The 18,795-nt window shown below is 54.3% G+C and overlaps 4 protein-coding genes across 4 annotated transcripts; 3 read left to right on the top strand and 1 right to left on the bottom strand.

Moving 5' to 3' along the window:
- Positions 1-3,279: 3,279 nt before the first annotated feature.
- SPSK_07257 (uncharacterized protein) lies at positions 3,280-5,184 on the top strand (the record flags this gene model as incomplete). Its single annotated transcript, XM_016733921.1, has 1 exon — positions 3,280-5,184. One exon carries the CDS (start codon positions 3,280-3,282, stop codon positions 5,182-5,184), a length of 1,905 nt encoding a protein of 634 aa, XP_016591312.1.
- A 4,274-nt stretch (positions 5,185-9,458) lies between these two features.
- Positions 9,459-12,483, top strand: SPSK_06979 (uncharacterized protein; the record flags this gene model as incomplete). The annotated part of the gene is made up of 2 exons (XM_016733649.1): positions 9,459-11,343; positions 11,411-12,483. 2 exons carry the CDS (start codon positions 9,459-9,461, stop codon positions 12,481-12,483), a joined length of 2,958 nt encoding a protein of 985 aa, XP_016591311.1.
- Positions 12,484-13,072: 589 nt separating this feature from the next.
- On the top strand, positions 13,073-13,832 carry SPSK_07917 (uncharacterized protein; the record flags this gene model as incomplete). Its single annotated transcript, XM_016734570.1, has 2 exons — positions 13,073-13,100; positions 13,213-13,832. 2 exons carry the CDS (start codon positions 13,073-13,075, stop codon positions 13,830-13,832), a joined length of 648 nt encoding a protein of 215 aa, XP_016591310.1.
- Positions 13,833-14,602: 770 nt separating this feature from the next.
- Positions 14,603-17,650, bottom strand: SPSK_06976 (uncharacterized protein; the record flags this gene model as incomplete). Its single annotated transcript, XM_016733646.1, has 3 exons — positions 14,603-15,829; positions 15,901-17,199; positions 17,300-17,650. 3 exons carry the CDS (start codon positions 17,648-17,650, stop codon positions 14,603-14,605), a joined length of 2,877 nt encoding a protein of 958 aa, XP_016591309.1.
- Between the last annotated feature and the right edge of the window lie 1,145 nt (positions 17,651-18,795).

Raw genomic sequence — 18,795 nt, 5'->3', positions numbered from 1 at the left:
GCGCGTGTTGTGCATCCAAACTTGTGTTATGTGATAGTTCTCGACCGAGAAAACTGGCTCATCGCACATCACGATGTTGCCAGTCAAGAGCAAGTTTCATTGCCGGCTTACGATCTAGTGACAGAAACCTAAACTCTATTCCCAGTTCGATCCCTCTTTTGCCAACTATAAACGACCTCTTCGACGTCACTCACGGGTTCGGATAGAAGACAGCCGTCTGGCATGCCCCTCGCTGGTTTTGTGACTCCTCGGCCCTCTTCGTTCACTGGTATTAATATACGGGCGCATTCTTTTAGTGCACCACTGGTACATGAACATCTGTGCCTACTCGATGATGTTTCGCTTTCTTTCTCATGTGTTTGCAACCGACCCTGTGGATCATTCACATTACTATCTTATCCCGCACAATAGGTTTTATTTCGTACCACCTCACTCGATTTCCCAGTGGGGCAACAGGCCTTGCAGCAGGCTCGATATTTGATACCAGCAGCTCGGCGAGCGGATCAGCCATCACGCTCTGTACCACTTTGTCTCAGGCACGAACCATGGTTCACGATATATCGATCCAGATCCATTTCATGGTTCCCGCATGCCTGCAATGTGTTTTTTTTCCTCCTCTGAGCGGCCGCACAGCACGGGTATGTGTTGTCTTCTCGTATCGAGTCCGTTTGCATTTGTCCTAACAAGCGATCTTGCTAGCCCCTACACTCGCGTCCAAAACGTTTATGCTCAAGTATAACCGTCCAGTCTGTCGTCAATTGCATCGCAGTGTCGTGGTGGACTTCGAAGGACGATTCTCACATTCACCAGTCACACCAGCCACCACCTGCGGCTTGTCAAGGTCCTGTGACGTGGCCCCATCTACGAGGACGGCGGCGCCCCAACCCTAGAGTCTCTGCTCGAAAAGGCGGTGGCATCAAGAAGACCTACCGCAGCTAGAGTGCCATGTTGCGAGTCGTCTAGGAGGGCTAGATGTTCCTGCTCAAGTTACCGGTTGAGAATGATGTTTCACGCCATCGGCTGCACCCCTTTTCACGGGAGCGTGACACAGCCTTGGTATGCCATCGAGAAGGATTTTCATAACCAGCCTTGCCGGTAATCAGTCCGCTCTTGGCCGGTTCTCGTTCTGGTAGGAGAAGGTCCTGGCACCACGCTTCTCGTCAAATCCGCGATGAACAAGGAACGAATGCAGATTTTGTGGTGAGGTTAGATTTTGAGTTATTATTAAAAGCTTCTTCGCATGTTATTTCACGTCATCCTGTCGTTCTGTGAAACGTCAAGCACTAACAAAAGTACGACGCTTCACGCAACTCGGGATAACCTTGTCACAGCAGCATCAACCAACGTGCATCTGCGGCCCGCACCCGCAACCAAGTGTGCACCAACGTGTTGTAGCGCCGTTGTCAGTTTGTGACCCAGCATTCTCAGAACGGAACCCCCGGTTGTTTACTATTATCCCTGCAAATCCAATACGTCGGACATTCCAAGAATAGCCTCGTCCACACTCTTGACAGAGCTGAAAGGAAAGTGTTTGGGTGCGGCTGAATCCACCTTACATAGGCTGGTGGTTCCATCTTTACTTGAGAGAGAACTGAACTCTTGGTCTGGGTGGGAGCCTCGGCAGTTGATAGATTGTGTACGACATACAACATACGGAGTGATACGTTGCTTCGTTTGTACGAAGTCATGTATGGACAAGATGCACCGACCAGGTGAGACAGTGCTCGGTGTTGTCTGATTGGCTAGTGTTGCCCATTGGTCTCTTGCAAAAGGAAAGGAAAATAGGGGTAGCTCGGTCAAGTGCGCAAAAATGGCTCTAGACTAAGGAGGCGCCAGAAGAAAGAAGGCGGTTCTAACGGTCTTTGGCAACTTTATGGGTTCATGGAAAGGAACTGGAAGAAATGTGAGAGAACGAGAAAAGCGAAGGAAAGTGGCCTGTGGGTTGCATCTGGGCAGCGCATGGCACCAAAACCTTGACGGGTGTAGAAAACAGAGAGGGTCAAAGCGGCCTTGCAATATACCTTTTACAGGGGGGTTCTTGTTTTGACAATGCCTGATAGGATGGATGCAGATCCGCTATTTGCATTGTCCACAACGGGAAGATTTCCCAGTTTCTGGGATTTGGGATACCAGGTGTTGTTGGGATGAACGGATTACAAGGGATCAAAGTACGCCTTTGAAAACGACTCTCACTTGCTAGACAGCATCTGGCATAACATAACGGCTGTTTGAGAGTACTCTGCAAGACATGAGACAGAAACTAACAGTCGCAGGAGACTGGTCGGCCTAGTGCTGCAGCAAGACGAAAAGAGATGGAGGAAAGAGGGGACAATGCTAGGAACAGAACGAACGCTGAGACTAAAAAGACCAGACCAGAGCACGCACAGGTTCGTGTGGAAGCAGAGGCGACAAAACGCAAGGGTTATTGGGGAGAAGCCTTGTTCTCCAATTTTCCTTTTCCAGACCAGCAAATCACTTCCACGGCAGGAGAAAATGAGCACGCAAATTGCAAGGACAGCACGGCTGCGAGACAGACACCGAGAGAGGAAAACAAACCTGGGCTTGTGGGGTCCATTGCCAGGGAAGCGTGCACGTAATAACGTCGTGGCTCGGCCGGGGTGTTGCAGAGAAAAAGGGGAGAAAGCTAAGCTGGAAAAGAATAAAAAGAGGAGAGCTGATGGGGCCAGCGGCAGGGATTGTTGTCGTGCGTTCATATTGCCTGCCATTTTCGCAACACGACAAGGGACGAGCCACATCGAGATGTGCACTAAAGGACTAGAGGCTCGGAGCACGATTAGCAGAGTCGCAGTCGACGGAAGACCCAGGAAGCGAAGGTAGCAGAGGAGTTTTTTCTGGTGTCTGTTCTTGAATTTCTAGCTTCTTTTCCGCATTCTTTCTTTCCATGTCTGGCTTTTAGGCAGACCGTCAGACGTCGATCTTATCCTTTGCCTCTATGATTTCTGTTCCTTTTCAATATCTTGATTCTCACGATCTTTTATTGACGTACTTTGGCATTTTCCTTGGTCTACTTTCATTTTGGTCCTTTTCTTACCGGCCGATGGCCCACCGAAGCGACAGTTGATTACAACATCTGCATTACCGTCACGTTTTCTTGACGACGCCTGTCGCGACTCCTGTACATCCTCCACATCCTGTGTGTGCCACTCCAGCCGGCGGAAGGGAGTGCGGCCAGCACAGTTGACACTGTTGAGAGGTAGGGGAGGCAGCGGATTTTCCACGACCCCTGAAATCAGCCTCCAACCAGCGTCGCACAACAATATGAAATCGCGGCGCAACACCCCGGATTCTGAGGCCGAGGCCAACGGCAGTAAGCCGCGGGCATCGCGAGCGACGCAGGACAGTGCCCTTTCGGGCATGTCAGTCGAGATGAACGCCTGGACACGGCGAAACGGTAGCAGCCAGAGTAACTACAGCAGCAGCCACGGCAACAACGACAACACCAATGTCACTGGCTTCCCACAGCCGAGGTCGCCCAACACCGCAACGGCACCACTTGGACAATTGCCCATTGTCCCGGTGCCACAAGCTGTCTACCAATCGACGTACCGACGGGCCTCGTCATCTTCATCGCAGGATGGCCGCAACTCGGGGCGAGGCTCACGCGGCAACGGCGCAATGCGGCCGACGCCCGTCCCCACGTTCAGCGTTGACGGCGAGGAAATGTACTTTCCGCTGTCACCAGCGCCGCCCAAGCGCAAAAGCGATACGGGCACGCGTCTGACACACGGGTCGGAGAGCGACGTGCTGCCGCCCGAAGACCGCAACTATCCTGTGCCCGTCTTTAACGCGGCGCAGTTCCAGCTGCCACCACAACAAGAGCCCCTGCCGCAGCAGCAGCCGCAGCGTCAGCAGCAGCAACAAAACCAGCAACAAAATCAACAACAACAACCATCAAGCACGCATCTACGAATTATCCACGCATCAGCAACCGGTCCGCCATCCATCTATTGGTCGGACGACGGCGCCAGCGCAGTCGACAGTACAGGTGGCGGCAACAACGGCAGCGGCAACGGCGGTGGTGCCGAGACAGCAACCTTTGCCACGGCCACCAATCCGTCCGCTTTCACCTTCTACCGGGAAGGAACCCCACCACCAGGCCATCGCAACTTGAGTGACGACGACGACGACGATGACGACGACGATTATGATGACGACGACAACGGCGCCATTCAGACGGAAAAGCTTAACCCCCACCGCTCCCAGTTCCGCGAGATTGGCCTCGCCGTGTCGACACCCAAGCACAGCAGCAATCAGAAGACGACTGCGTCTGGTTTCCGGGACTTGACCGGGGGCAGCAGTGGTGCCGGCAGCGGTGGTGGCGGCGGTGGGAACGGTCGCCGGCCAGGTCAGAGGGGTGGCGCCGACGAGGAGGACGACATGAATCGCGAGGAAGGGAACCTGGCCGAGATAGAATTTGTCAACGGACGCTATGTGCCGCCCGGCCTACGTGAGGGACGCATGCCAGGCCGCAAGCCGGTGTCCGAGAACCACGACGACGCATCCGACAGCTACTACGAGCGCGACCGCAGCGGTCGCCAGTTCTGGTACGTGGCCGGCTTCATTGTCTTCTTGATTCTCGCCGTGGCCATCGGCGTTGGCGTCGGTGTCGGCATTGGCCTCTCCAAAAAGAGCAGCGACGAACTTATGGCGCGGCCGAATGCGACCGCGCCGGCCGCCACTGCCAGTAGCAGTGCCGCCAGTGGTGTTGGTGCCGCGGCGGCGACTCTCTCGAACACTGCGGCCGCCATCGTGTCCACGCTGCCCACCGCCGCCACTTCTTCTTCGTCGTCCCCGTCGAGCACGTCCACCTCTCTGACTGACTGCCCCGCCGCCAACGGCACCACCTACAACGTCCCCGGTTCCGGTACGACGTTCTTGCGTCTCTGCGGCATCGACTTTTCCGGCACGGGTGCCGCCGTCGACCTCTCCCATCTACCTACCACCAGCATGGACGACTGCATGAACAACTGTGCCGGCACCTCTGGATGCACCGCCTGCGGCTGGGGCCCTGCCAACAGCAGCACCACCAGCAGCGGCGTCGGCAGTTCTGGCTTTGAGAATTCGGGCAAGAATTATTTCCAGTGCTATCTGAAGAGCACACTGGGCAGTATCAAGACGGCTGTTTATGCCGACAGTGATTGGTGCTTTGCGATTATGCAATAGACGGGCACGATGGAGCGGCACCGGACAACGACGCGAAAGGACGGGCAATACGACAACGAGGAGGGACTCGGGCGACAGCGACGGCGTTTCTTGTGATTTTAGCATTATTTGACTGCAACACACAGCTGTTGCCTTCATGCATTCCTTATGATACCCTAATTCCTCGTCGGAATTATACACATTACACACTATTTCATAGCCGATTTGTTAGAAACCGACCGCCTCTCCTTTGTTTACGGCGGCGGCCGATTCAACTCGCACAACCAATTTAATTCTATTTACAATTTTATCATTAACCATCAAGCAAATGCCACGCGGCATGTGCGACATCGCACACCGGGCAATGCTCTGAACACGAAAACATCGAAGAAGTTGAATACGCCCGTGTCATATCCAGTCTATGTAAGCAGAGCATGGACCACGAGGTGGAGGTCCTGGGATATTTCTCGAACAGAGATGATGGAGAGAAGGTAAATTGTACCCTTGTCGTCAGTACGTACAACGCGTGGACATGGGGCAATACTAAGAAATGGTTTTGGAGACCAGACGAAAAAGCAAAGGACAAACCAAAAAAGACCAAGATGACAGGAGCCGCCTCGTAGTCTTCGCATGCACAGGGGGGGCGTCGCTGGCGCGATAGCACGTCGGGTCCCGGGAGTTTCTCTTCACGACCTCACTGTACCATTTTTTTTGAGATGTACAACATATGCCAGTATCATGACTGAACTCGTAGGCCGCTACGCAGCAATCGGACATATTGTGTTTTCAACAGGAGTTGCAAGCGCTCCTTCCCTGACTATCTCTTTGCTTCCAGAACGTCGTCTCGCGGTAAGAGCTATCTACCCGCTGTTGCCCCCTGTTGTCATCATGCATAAGACCCTCTCAGGAAGGAGGGATCTTGCATAACGCACGTTTTTTGTGTCGAAAAGCAACACGGACATATCGAGATGGCCACAAGTCCAGCGACAGACGATATGGCATTTAGTGATAGATGTCACCTATTATCAAGTTGGGATGTGTTAATGTTGCCGTTAGGTTCTTGCGGGTGCTCCTTCCTTACTATCCTACTCCGTACACATATGCTCCTTCCTAAATTTTCTCATTTTCCCATGTTTTCTACCCACATGTCTCGATCTTGCGGGTGCTCCTTCCTTACTATCCTACTCCGTACACATATGCTCCTTCCTAAATTTTCTCATTTTCCCATGTTTTCTACCCACATGTCTCGATTCCTCCGATTTGGTCATATTTTCTTTCTTCTCTATCTCTCTCTCCTTTGCGCATCATTTACCGGGTCACAACAATTCCTACTCCCACATGTGCAACATGGAACTGCAATTCTGGAGTTCACTTCGTCCAGTTGCATCGACGCATGCACTTGTGTGGGTCCCCGTGCGCCCTTCGCAGCCAGTGACGGTGCTGCCTCACCAACCTTGATTCGCGGACACAATAAAACTGGCTGAACAGAACACTAGAACATCATTCAGCTCTTTCGGTTACGATATATGTTTGATCACTTGGGCGAACAAGCCGGAAGCGAGAGGGGTGGATGGAAGGAACAAGAGGAAAAGGCTTGTGCCCGTGCATGCATGTCTGCATGCATGCAGTGCCCAGCCAATGTCTCACACTCACCGTCCTCGACAAACAGTCACCGAGTATCCCACAACTCGATGTACTACAAGAGAATCGGAAGAAAAGACTCGATATCGACTCCAGGCACTCGGGAATCTGCTCGAGGTCGCAATCTTTGATCTTCGTCGTCGAAGCACACGTTAGCAATGTTACCGGAATCGTTTTGCATCTGACGGGCCTGTGGCTTGATCACCATTGCATCGTCTTGATCGCTCCCTGGAAAGCCTGTTCGAGCCCTATTCAGCCGCACCTGAAATGGTGAACAGTCTCGGTATCTGCCTGCCCTCGAGGATATCATCGACCTCGTCGACCTCAAGTTCTCCGCACATCTGCGAATACCAGGAACAAGAATAGCATTTCCAGAAACGGGTTCAGACAGCCAACAGGGGTTGTTCGGCACCGTCATGATCCTCCCAGAACAGCCGTACCAAACCGGGAATCCCCACAGGGGGGAGACACAAGGCGCCAAGGAAGACAGTTAAGTTTCCGGGTGCCCTCTCAAAGTTCCGTGGCCTTGAATGCAGAAAGCAATTTTCGCGCCGGCATCAAGAATCAACACTGGCGACCATCAATCCAACGATGCGACAAAACATATTTATTTTCTTCTCGAGTTTTTAGATTTAAACTTGATTGTGCGTGCCTTGCAAATGGCACATGCACCACATCATTTTATGCACCACCTCACACCACCTGTTCAGCGCTGGTTGCTGCTCGACTCAGGGGCAAGCCGCAAATCTCAGCATGGTTTGGGTTGGCCCGTGCATGGAACAATAGCACCAAAAGCAACCTTGCTAAACCCAATTCGTCATGGGTCCAGTCTACCGCGGTCTCCCAACCGTGTTCGCAGCGCGGAGGGGGGAACGAAAGCAAAGGGGGATGTGGGATGGAAGGAAAAGGGCATCAGGGGTATCCCCATTCGCAAATCACCGTTGAGCACACTGCCCAAAAAAGTGAGCATGAGCAAAACACATTTCGTGCAGCTGCATCTTTCACCTGCATCACTCTGGCGCAACAAGGATCGTTGCTCGAGTAATACTTCGTGACACAACGTCCCAGTCCAATGAAAATTTCCAGCGGACAAGACAGCTGCCATGACAAGTAGTTGCAGGGAGAAGCAAATCAACAAAACTGATAAGCCCCCGGACAGAACCCCAATTTTACCTTCCACCAGAATCACGTCTTCTCCATGGAATGCATCCGCAGAAGCAAACTGAAAAACTACGACGCTCCTCCTAAGGAAGCGACACACCTGTTGCATCTCCTCGTCCACATTGCATAACACAGTCTTTGGACAACTTGCCCGTACGGCGTATTACGGAGTTCGGATTACATCGCTGTTCTATTGCAAGGATCAAAACCAAAGACGACAAAGGTAGGTAGTGTCCACTTGATTTTGCCCATCGCGCAGAGCTTGCCCCATCACAATTTTAGCTGCTTGCCCACGTCCTTGTTGACCTCTTCTGCCTGCGATTTACTCCTTTCTTGCTGCTGCCCCGTTGCTGTGTTTAATTTCCCTTTTCACTTGCCCTGTCAGACCCTGGTGGAACGTCTTTGGAGTCCCGGTAAAATACTCTACTGTATCTCTCTCGTCCTTGGTCAACAATGGAAGTGTAGGCGAAAGCGGGCCTTCCACCGGCTTCGATTCTTGTTCGTTTCCCTTCTTTGGCAACCTTTTGCGATCTCGTCTGCTTCATATCTGTCGCCTTTTTTTTTTGTCCCTCTTTCCGACGCGTCCTTTCCAGCAGTCGCTTTGACCAGCAAGACTAACAGCAAAGCTACATGCCGAGTTTTAGAACGGGCGTCAAAGCTCCTCACCTGGGCTAGCGGTTCCCGCTGCAACGCACTGTCTTACCATTCCACCTGCGACACCACACACCCCCAATCGCAGAAGTACGACTTCGACAATTGCTTTTTTCTCACGCAGCAGCGCCTCTTGCCTGTCTCGGTCGTGCCGGTTCCAGCCAGTTTCCTCCCTCGCGTCGAAAAACCTGTCTCGTCGACAGGCAAACCGAGGTCGCCTTGCTTCTTTTCTTTCTTTTTCCTCGTCTTACCTCGCACTCCGCTGCTCAGAGCTCGGAAAGCCTGCGCAAAAAGAAAAAAGCTGGTCAACACAGTCCCTTATTTCACCCTGTACCTACCGCCGGTATTGTCTGCCTGTCATCGTTGGTTGGCAGGTTTAGGAAATCAGTCCGCCCCTTTCTCAACACAAAATACTGCACGAGGGCAAAGCGCGCGTTTCTCACCGAAGTACAACAAAACGATACCAGCGACATACGTCCAGTGCAACAGCGATAGTCCAAACTTTTGTACCTGTCGTCCTGCACGTTCCTTGCCACATTCGGGTTCTTCCTCTTCCCGGCCTTCTTACATTCCTTTTTCCTCCCCATTTGTTTTACATTGGATGCCCGTGCCTGCGCCAAAACACTTCGGCCACTAGATTTAGTGGACACCGATGCAGGTGCAAATTGCCCCAATATCACTTTCTGCTGGCGCATCGGCCCCAACTCAAAGCACGCTCTTTGTTGACTGCGCTTGAATTGGACGCTCTAACCTGCTCTATTTTGGTCATCTGGGGTCATCAGACGGAAAGCTAGGAAAGGTACTCTAAAACACGAAGCCAAGCAGTCAAGAGACAGCCCAACATGGAGACCTCTACGAGCACTTCTGCTGCTCCAGCAATTCCTCCCGTTCCCTCCACACCTCCAATTCCGCGACAGACACACCAGCAAGCTCGCCGAAAGAACATTGCCTCGTCTACCTCCACGCCGTCCCTATCACGAAGCCTTCCCTCCTCCCACGGCGCAGCCATCTCGCCCGCCTCTCCCGAAGTCATCTCGTCCCTCATTACGAGCCTGTCCATTATCTCGAAACCAGCCAACTCCCACTTCGACAGCCCCTTTGGCACGTCACCCGACAATCTCGGCTCCGTCCCTCAATCACCAACCGGCGGCTCGTTTGGCGTCGACTACGGTGCTTTTGTCAACGCCGCCGAAGCTGACGCTGTCGACGAAAGCACACCCTTAGACGAGCTTGCCGCAAGTCCTCCTGTCATTCGAACCTCCAAGCCCCCGAGCGGGTTCTCGCCACTTACCGCGCCTAAATCTCCTGCCAAGGACCCGTCAAACGCGGGCGGCCTGAAGTCGCTGCTGTCTGGCCGTAGCAGCTCCCGCCCATCGTCCAAGGGCTCCTTGGCGTCACGGGATGCGGATGCCCAGAGCATAGGCAACGTCTCCATTGAGCGCGGTGCCGTGTCGCCCGTTCCTGAGCTACGGCGCCGGTCGTCACACGATAGCTGGGGCAAGAAGTCGGGGCGCGCCCAAAAAGGCCTCATGTATATGAGCAGTAAAGAGCGCCTCCGCGAAAAGGAGGCTGAGAAGAAGCGCACCAGCATTGGCGGTGCCAGTGATCGGATGAGCATCAACAGCGGCGCCGCGTCGCGGGCTGATCCATTTTTGGCCGAAACCCCGATCAGCGAAGAAACACACCCCGACTCGCCTAACAACAGAGATGCTTCCCGCCCGTCCCTCGACAATGGCGCACCAAGCCCACGGCCCATCCCGGCTCGCGATTCCAGTCTACACAAAACCGGACCCAATGCCAGCAAGCGGTCATCGCGGCGTTCCTCCAAGCAAAAGCAGGACCCATCAGCGAACAGCACCATTCACGAACTTGATGAGCACCACTTTAGCAAATTTTCGGATGTTGGACAACGCCCTGAGCTCGTGAGGAGAAAAACACAAGAGCAGCAAAGGCAACAGCAGCAGCAGCAACCGTCTCAGTCTCAGACGCAGTACCCCTACTACTCCTCGCAATCTGATTCAAAGGGCGCATCGTCACATTACGCAAAAGAGCCAACGCGGGGAAGAGGCGAGAGTGGCGAGGACACAGCTCTGGCGAAGCAGCCGAGCGGTAGCCAACGGCCGGGCGAGTCCAGTTCGTTTCCTTTCGCCTCTAATAATCTCGGCTCCGAAACGGCCTCTCCTGACGAAGACATGGAGGATGGCGCGCCCTTCCCGGCGGTGGCCCAGGGCAGGCGGCGCGATCGCAGCCTGGATGGCCGCCGCCGCTCCGGTCGGAATAGCACTGACCAGACCGATCTGAAGCGGACTGGTTCGAAGCTGAAGAGACTGTCTGGCCCGCTCGGTAGAGATGACAAGTCAATGCTCTCTGTGATCGAGGGTAGCCGGAGTGGAAGAACGTCTGCCGAGGATACTCACGTCGTCTACGAGCGGCCAGAAAGCGCAGACAGTGTTGATGATGCCGTCGAGGCATATCTCTGCTCGCCAAGATTATCCCAGAAGATTCGTCACCCGCAGACGGGCCGTATCATTTCCTTCTCAGAGGTTGGTGACAGTGAGGGCTCCGCCGTCTTCTGCTGCGTCGGCATGGGCCTGACACGGTACATCATGGCCTTCTATGACGAGCTTGCTTTGACACTCAAGCTACGCCTCATCACGCCAGATCGACCAGGTGTTGGTGACAGTGAGCCTTATGCGGACGGCACTGCCACCCCATTGAGCTGGCCTGGTATGTTGTTCTCCTTACTTTGTGACGTACTCATTGATTGCCTTTGCTGACCAAAGATTCCTACCAGATGATGTGTACGCCATCTGCCAGGCTCTAAAAATCACCAAGTTCTCGATTCTGGCCCACTCGGCGGGTGCCATATATGCTCTGGCGACAGCTCTCCGGATGCCTCAGCATATCCGTGGTCGGATTCACCTCCTCGCGCCGTGGATTCCTCCCTCTCAAATGTCCGTGTTCGGCTCTTCAGCACAAACACCCCTGCCTCCAACGAATGCCATCCCGACGTCTCAGCGTATTTTGCGCGCCCTGCCTACTCCCTTCCTCAAAGCGGCCAACTCCAGCTTCATGTCTGCCACGAGCAGCTCCATCACCTCGAGCCTCCCCAAGACGCCGAAGCGGAAGCGCAAGTCGAGCGCCAACCTTGCCAAGGAGCGCGAAAAGGACGCGCATAAGAACAACCCGCTTCCCGCTGACAACAAGGAGAATATACTGGCCGCACGGCGGGGTGCGGGTGACGCGTCCGGCTCGTCCCCACCAAAAGAGTTCACCTCAATCGAAGAAATGGACCGGCTGCGGCTGCATGGCGCCTCTCCAGGCGCCGCTGCAGGCTCGGCAGGTCTGGTGCACAGAAAGTCGGCATCCGGCGCGTCCGGTGCGGCTGCGATGATGTCGGCACGCGAGGCGCGCGAGGCAGCAGTGTTGGCTGCTGCCGCCGATGCGATTGCTGACCGCGAGCGGCAGGCTACGTACGACTCGCGTCTGACCCACGCCATCTGGGACCTCGCCACGACAGGTGCCAACCCAGCCGTGGACCTGCTTGTCTGTCTCGAGCGGCGCCACACGATCGGCTTCCGCTACGTGGACATTACGCGCCCCGTCATTATCCACCACGGTTCGCGCGACACGCGTGTCCCCGTTGAGAACGTGCGCTGGCTCGGCAAGACCATGCGCCGTTGCGAGGTGCGTGTGCTGGAGGGCGAGGGCCACGGCCTGATGGCAAGCGCCGCTGTGATGGGTGGTGTGCTTATGGAAATCGCCAAGGAGTGGGAGGACTGGGGCCGGCTGACGGGCTCGACGCGCACTCGCGATGGTGTGCGTGAAGAGCGCGGCCGCCGCAACACCATTGGTCTGGCCCGGTAATCAAGCAGTCAAACGGACTGGCCGAGGCACTGCACGACATTTTCTCCAATTGTATTTCTTTTTAATCTTGATATCACAATTCTTGGGGGGTACATCACTACGTATCGTTATTTTCTGTTCTATATCTTTGCTTTCTATTATATCTCGAAGCTGATTTTGGATTTTATGTCACGGCAAAACACAGTTTTGTTTCATTATCAACATTGAAGGATTTCATAACTGTCGGAGATAATGCGAAATAGATTTATGGTACAGCTATACCAAGTAAAACTATACATAACAATGCATAAACAACCACGATTCCATCATGTAGGCAAAGCAAGCCAGAAACAGCGCAGGCTGTGGCACTGTATCCTACCTAGCTAGAAGGGTACTTTTCACCTTGGTCCCACTAGATGTGCCATATTAGTTAGCATCCAATTCAAGAGCACAGGTTCGCAGCACGTAGACTAAAAGTACAGAAGAGACACTTACGTGTTCGACAATGCAGCCGGCGTCCCAACGGTACCGATCGACAACTTCTCCGAAGCCGCCAGCGCGGTAGTTGAGCCACCCATAGTTGCCCTTGAATGTTGTCCGCAACACTGTGATGTTCTGCGAGGCCCAGATGGGGCTCAGTATGCCCCATGCGGATGCGGCGCCATTCTTCGCGGCAGGATTGTGGTTCTATCGGCTCTGGTCAGCATGCACCAAACCATATCCTCCAATCAAAGTGAACTCACAATGTAGCCCTCGGAAATGTAGGTAAAGGCCTCGGTAATGTTCTTGGTGACGAGGAAGGCGTTGGCAAACTTATCGAAGCGTTCCTTGGTGGCGGTCTCGTCCGGCGGCGGGCTCATGGGCTGGCACGGAGGGGGCGCGGTGAGGCCGGCGGCGTCGGCACTGTCCGCGACTCGCGAATGAAGGCTGTGCTTATCGGCCACCGTGTCGTGCGTGGCGTGCGGTGCTTGGGTAGTGGTGCCCTTCTGGGGGCTTGCACGGACCGGCACGTAGACGACAGCCTTGCCCGGGCTGGTGTTGCTGCGCTGGAGGCGATAGCCGTAGTCATGTTCGATGCCATGCACGGGCAAGCGGTGGTGGGTGAGCTTCACCGTATGGTGGATTTTGTGATCTTGGCTCTCTTGGTGCTGCTTGTTCTGGCCAAAATCGTGTACAAGGGCGCCGTTATCCTTGGCCGCCATCTCAGCAGACGCAGGCGTCGATACCGGTGGAAGAGACAACAGTCGGAACGGAGAGGCCGTGGCAGTGGCCATGAGGGCGGCGATGGCGACGAAAGGGCGCATGTTGAAGATTTGCTGTCAAGTTCTGAGAGTGCTATCTCTCGCTCTCCTCTTCGTCTGATTGTTTGATCCGCTCGCAGTGAAGTATGACGACGGTAGTGGGATGAGGAAGGCAAACTGTCATCACATACTGAGAGCACATCCCCTCCTTTCATAAAATAAAAGGCCACCGGCAGATGTCGACCCGCTTTCGTCTACCCTCCTCCCCGTTTCTATCCATGACAAAGGTAACAATGCATGGCATCCTGCCGGTAATATGGGCGGACTAATCGGAATGAAAGAGCATGGCATAGAGCACGGAGAATAAAAAGGCACCTGGTAATTTGAATTAGACATATATTAAAACCCATCTTAGTTTATGCAATCAGTCTCTCCGTGATGATCTGATCGCTGAGTTGCCAATAAGCAATTTACCCGACATTCTCTCACCGATGAGTTCAGAGTCGTGGTGGTTCGTGTGAATCTTTTGTGGCGTCCTTTGCCAGTGAAAATAGTAAAAAATAAAAATACATACAAAAGCAATGAAGTAAAATCAAGGAGATTTTCTATAAAAATAAGTACCATAATAAAATACAATAAATTGGAAACAACCCTAAATTTTTTTTTAAAAGAGACACTGTAAGTAGATCGTTATATACCGTTATTCATAGAGCACAATAAAAGAATGGACGACCAAAACGGACTTGAAATTTTTTAAAAATTGCTGGGTATCTGTATCCACAAGAAACCTCAAACTAAAGCAGACGTACACAACAGAACGAATCCGTTAGATAAATATAGACAAAATAAAGAAGAAATCCAGCCTCAATATGACAATTACACTCTGACATTCAAAATGCTCAAAACAAATCATCGTCATCAAGAGCAACATCCCACTTTCTCGGCGAAAGCTTGCGCATTTTCTTTGGACTGCCGCTGCTGGTGGTGGACTTGACGGACGCCCCGCTGGGACGCCCGCTTGGACGACCCATAATGGTGTCAGCATCATCGTCGCTCATGCGCAACCTCTCCATCTTCCGCCGGAGGCTTTCGCCGGCCTTTTCGAGCACTTTTTCAGCAGAGCTGCCTGCACCGGCATGCCTGTCGACGGCTGCGCGGCCGGCGGACGCTGGTGTCGAGGCACCTGGCGAAGCCGTCGGTAGATCGTCGCGCTCGCGCAAAGGCTTGCGCTTTACAGGTGACCGGCCCGTGAGTTCCCGCTTCAGGACGGCAATTTCGCGCCGCAAGCGCTCATTCTCTTCCTCAAGGTTCTCCACCAGGACATTCTCCTTGTCTTCATGATCGCAGCGGCCACGACTGCCCTGATTCTCGTCAGTCTCTGTGCTCTGGAGACGCTCCATCACCTCGACCTTGCGGTCCCAGTGCTCTTCGCCACGCTCCTTCTCGACCTCGAGGCTCGCCTTCCAGCGAGCCATCTCAACGGCCAAGCGCGTCTCAAACTCAATCGCACAGTCTTCGCGGATCTCTTGCTCTTGCTCCAGCATCCGGTCGGTCATGGAGAGCAGGTGGGACTCCGCCTCATGACGCTTCTCAGACTCCTGTTCGAGCGAGGCCCGCAGGTAGTCGATTTCTTCCGACAGGCGCGAAATCTCCAGAGCAGCAATCTCCATTGTGACGCGGTCTTCCGACGACGCATTGCTGATCGGGGAGAACGTTCGGTTGTGTGGCGCTGAGCTGGCTGTGCTCCCAGGCGGGAAGAAAGGCCGGTGGTGTTGCACGGTGTGATTGCCGGCATGGTAGCCGCTGCTAGCGGTGCTAATGGTTGACAGAGGGGGCGACGTGCCGAGAGGTCCATGCTGCGAAGTGGCCGGCGCAGATCCCAGAATCGTCTGTGTAATGGACGGGATGCGCGGAACAGTGATTTCGCGAGCAAGGGCGCTGTAGCGCAAAATCTGCGACGTGGCGTTGAAATCGCCGTGCGGGTCGGCGGTGACGATCATGACGGCTTTCTGAGGGTTCCGCCGAACAGACTGGCCGAAATGCGACGACTGCATGGACGCGGATGGGAAGGAGTTGGAGAAGAGAAGCTCGGTGAGTTTACACTGGCGGAATGGCACCATATTGGGCTGTAGCATGTGTTAGCTGCGTGACGGCGATGGCACCAAAGCGAAGTGATTGCGGCGTTATCCCTCCCTACCTTGGTCGAGCTGCCAACATCGCTCTGCATCTGCAGACACTGTCCCAGATACATGAGACTCTCGTTGATCTTGCCAGCCTCAGCAAGAGTCGCGCCGGCCGTCTTGGCGTCGCGTGCTCTCTCGCTGCCAGCCAGATCAACAATTGTCAAAACATTTCCGGTCCACAGCGCTGACTCCTTGTGACGACCCTGTACGGACCGCTTCTTGACCTCGATGCACACAAAGCCGTGGCTGCGCGAGCTGACGCTGTTACTACCGGTACCGGCGACACGGCGCTCGTGAAGGCCTGCCTCAAGCACCAGCAGCGCCTGGTTCAGGTTGCTGCAGATGATCTTGCGCAGACCAGCGACCACCTTCCGGTCAGGCGAGAGCTCTGTGCTCTTGAACAGCAGTGGCCGCCGGCGGTATTCCTTGGTCGCAGCTGACTTGATGGGTGGCGTCAGCAGGTCGAAGATGCGGTCGTTGTAGACCTCGTACATCGACACCAGCACGGTGTACTGGGAGCCCGGATCGCTGTTGACATTCACACCGCTAATGTCGGGTTGTTGCGGGAAAGCAGATGGTCGGTTGAGAAGACGGCGAGGGGTTGGCGGTGGCGGTGCACCTGCTGACGAGTAGTCGCCCTGTGAAAAGAAATGTTTAGCATCCATGTGTTTTTGCTGCTTGGACGACGCGGTCGTGGACGCCATAAAACGTCGCGCCGTCCGTGGCGTTTTGGCAGAGGAGGCTGGCTTGGCCTTGGCCTTGTTGCCAGGGCCTGGCAGCATATTCAGCCCGCATCTTGCTACGGCTGTTTGTTTGACGGGCGTTACTGGTACCGGCAAAGCACAGCTTGTTGTAGGAACTGCGTAGTCTTCGCGGCGGACGATTCGGACGCTGGCCTGTCGAAGGCCTGCAGTTTGACGCCCACTGGGGCTTGGACTGGTCGGAAACATGCCTGGTATGGGCAGCCCACTGAGACTGCCGTTGCATTCCGGCAAGTCGTCTTTATTTTCATATTGCTGCTCTGGGGAGGGAGGCGCGTCAGAGAGACAATAAGGAGAAGGGGGTCGTACGATCATGGGAGTGGGAGCCCGCGAGCTGTAGTGGGACGGGCCAGAAGCGTCGGCATACACCGAGTCGAGGAAAGTCGATGCTGTGTAGATGGTGGCTTCGGATGCGTCGGATGCGTTGATCGAAGCTTCGAGAGACGAAGATGTCGCGCAGTCGGCAATGTTGTGGCCGATTGAGCGGAAAAGAACGTCGAGCGTAAGCTGTGTTAGACCGCGCTGGGACCGGGAGCCGAGAATTGTGTGCGACTGTAGAATTTGGTTAGTGTCTGTCTGTTTGAGACGTGTTCGCAACGCCGATGCTGCTGATGATGCCCATGACAATGGCGAAGCCTCTAGCTGTTGATACCTTTCCGGAGCCCGTGACGCCGAGTGTGGCGAGCAGCGCATCGGTGCCTTCACCGCCATGGGGTGCGAGCACGCCCTCAACCAGCGGAACAACATTGGTGCAGTGGAAAACATCAAGCTGGCTGGCGTCCTCCTCAAAGACCTGTGTGAAGCAGAACTTCTCAATCGCTCGCCGCCGGTCGTTGGGCGGGTTGAGGCGAATGTGAGTCGGTGCGGTCGACGCGGCATCTGTTGCTGGCGGCTCTACGTCGAGGAAGCGATCCGCCGCGGTGGCTCCAGTCTGTGGTGGCCGCAGTCGGAGGTAGACCTGGAACAGGCTGTGTGATTTCGAGTTCGACGGAAGCGAATCCATCGTGAATAATGAGGAAGTCGAAGAGATGTGATGCGAATGGTATCAGATTTGATGCATGCAGGTAAATAGATGAAATGGAAATGTATAAAGATACGTCGGAAAGAGAGCACAAGACGGTGATGCAAGAAGGTTGATGTCGGACAATAGATTACTCTATCTCGGTGGACCAAAACAGCACATGGTGATGCACAACCTCAAACGCTTGAGTCCCGTATATTTACTCTTGCCTAATTGGGACTGGCAGAGCTCACCGGGCAACGGGATGGCGGCCTTGCGATAAGATAAGAACAGACCCACTAAAAAGTTTTTGGCCGGGAGTCCTTTTTCATTTTTTTTTTTTTCAACCGGAGGCTAAGACGTGACACTGACCCCGCGTTGGCTGGATTTTGTTAAGGGTTTAGGCGGCTCTGCCTAGAAAACGACATAACGACGATTCGAATATTTGTGATTACTCCGTACGTCGTACTGCAAGTCTCAGATGGCATGGATGCGTTGTTGATATTCGGATGAGGTGTCACACAGTGATGAAAATGGATTCAGTGTACGCTGTACCCTGTACGCGCACTGCACAGTTGGTCGTGCCTGCCCCGTTGGTACGAGGCACTTACTTGCCCAAGAGAAAACTCATCACCAGTGGGTTAACTGACTCATAGCAGCCGTGGTGACTCTTTCCTTCCCTACAGAAGTGAACGCTGATGGAGGGGGTGTTTAAATGCCTGCCAAGGATTGGCTGCCCTGTCGGAGCTGGCTCCGAGAAGGTTCGCGCTTTCCTGTTTGTACGGGCGGAACGGGACATCGCATGACAGGAAATCTCGTCGCTATGGACGCCTCTTTGGTTTGGCAAAGGTACTTTTTCGAGAAACGATGACGGAAGTCCACTGGCCGAGGCCTTCGAGGACGGCTGGAGCGGTGGCACTAGCAAATTTCCGTCGACGGATCTCCCGGTGGAGACCAGCGACATCTCTGGCGCCTGGAGTGCATCATTGCCTACGGCGACGAGGGCGATGGTCGCCCGTCGCCGTAGTTGCCCCTTTGTTCAGTGGAGCAGCAAAGTTCCTCGAATATTGCTGACCGGAGTTCGCCTGGTAGTGTCCTTGGCTCCCTTGGGTCGGGGAGAGGATGCTGATTGGAGCTTGCTGTGGTGT

The sequence above is a fragment of the Sporothrix schenckii genome (genome assembly GCF_000961545.1).
Source record: "Sporothrix schenckii 1099-18 chromosome Unknown Cont41, whole genome shotgun sequence".
Lineage (NCBI taxonomy): Eukaryota > Fungi > Ascomycota > Sordariomycetes > Ophiostomatales > Ophiostomataceae > Sporothrix > Sporothrix schenckii.
Note: the sequence above shows the minus strand (reverse complement) of the source record. Positions and strands in the feature narration are given on the sequence as shown.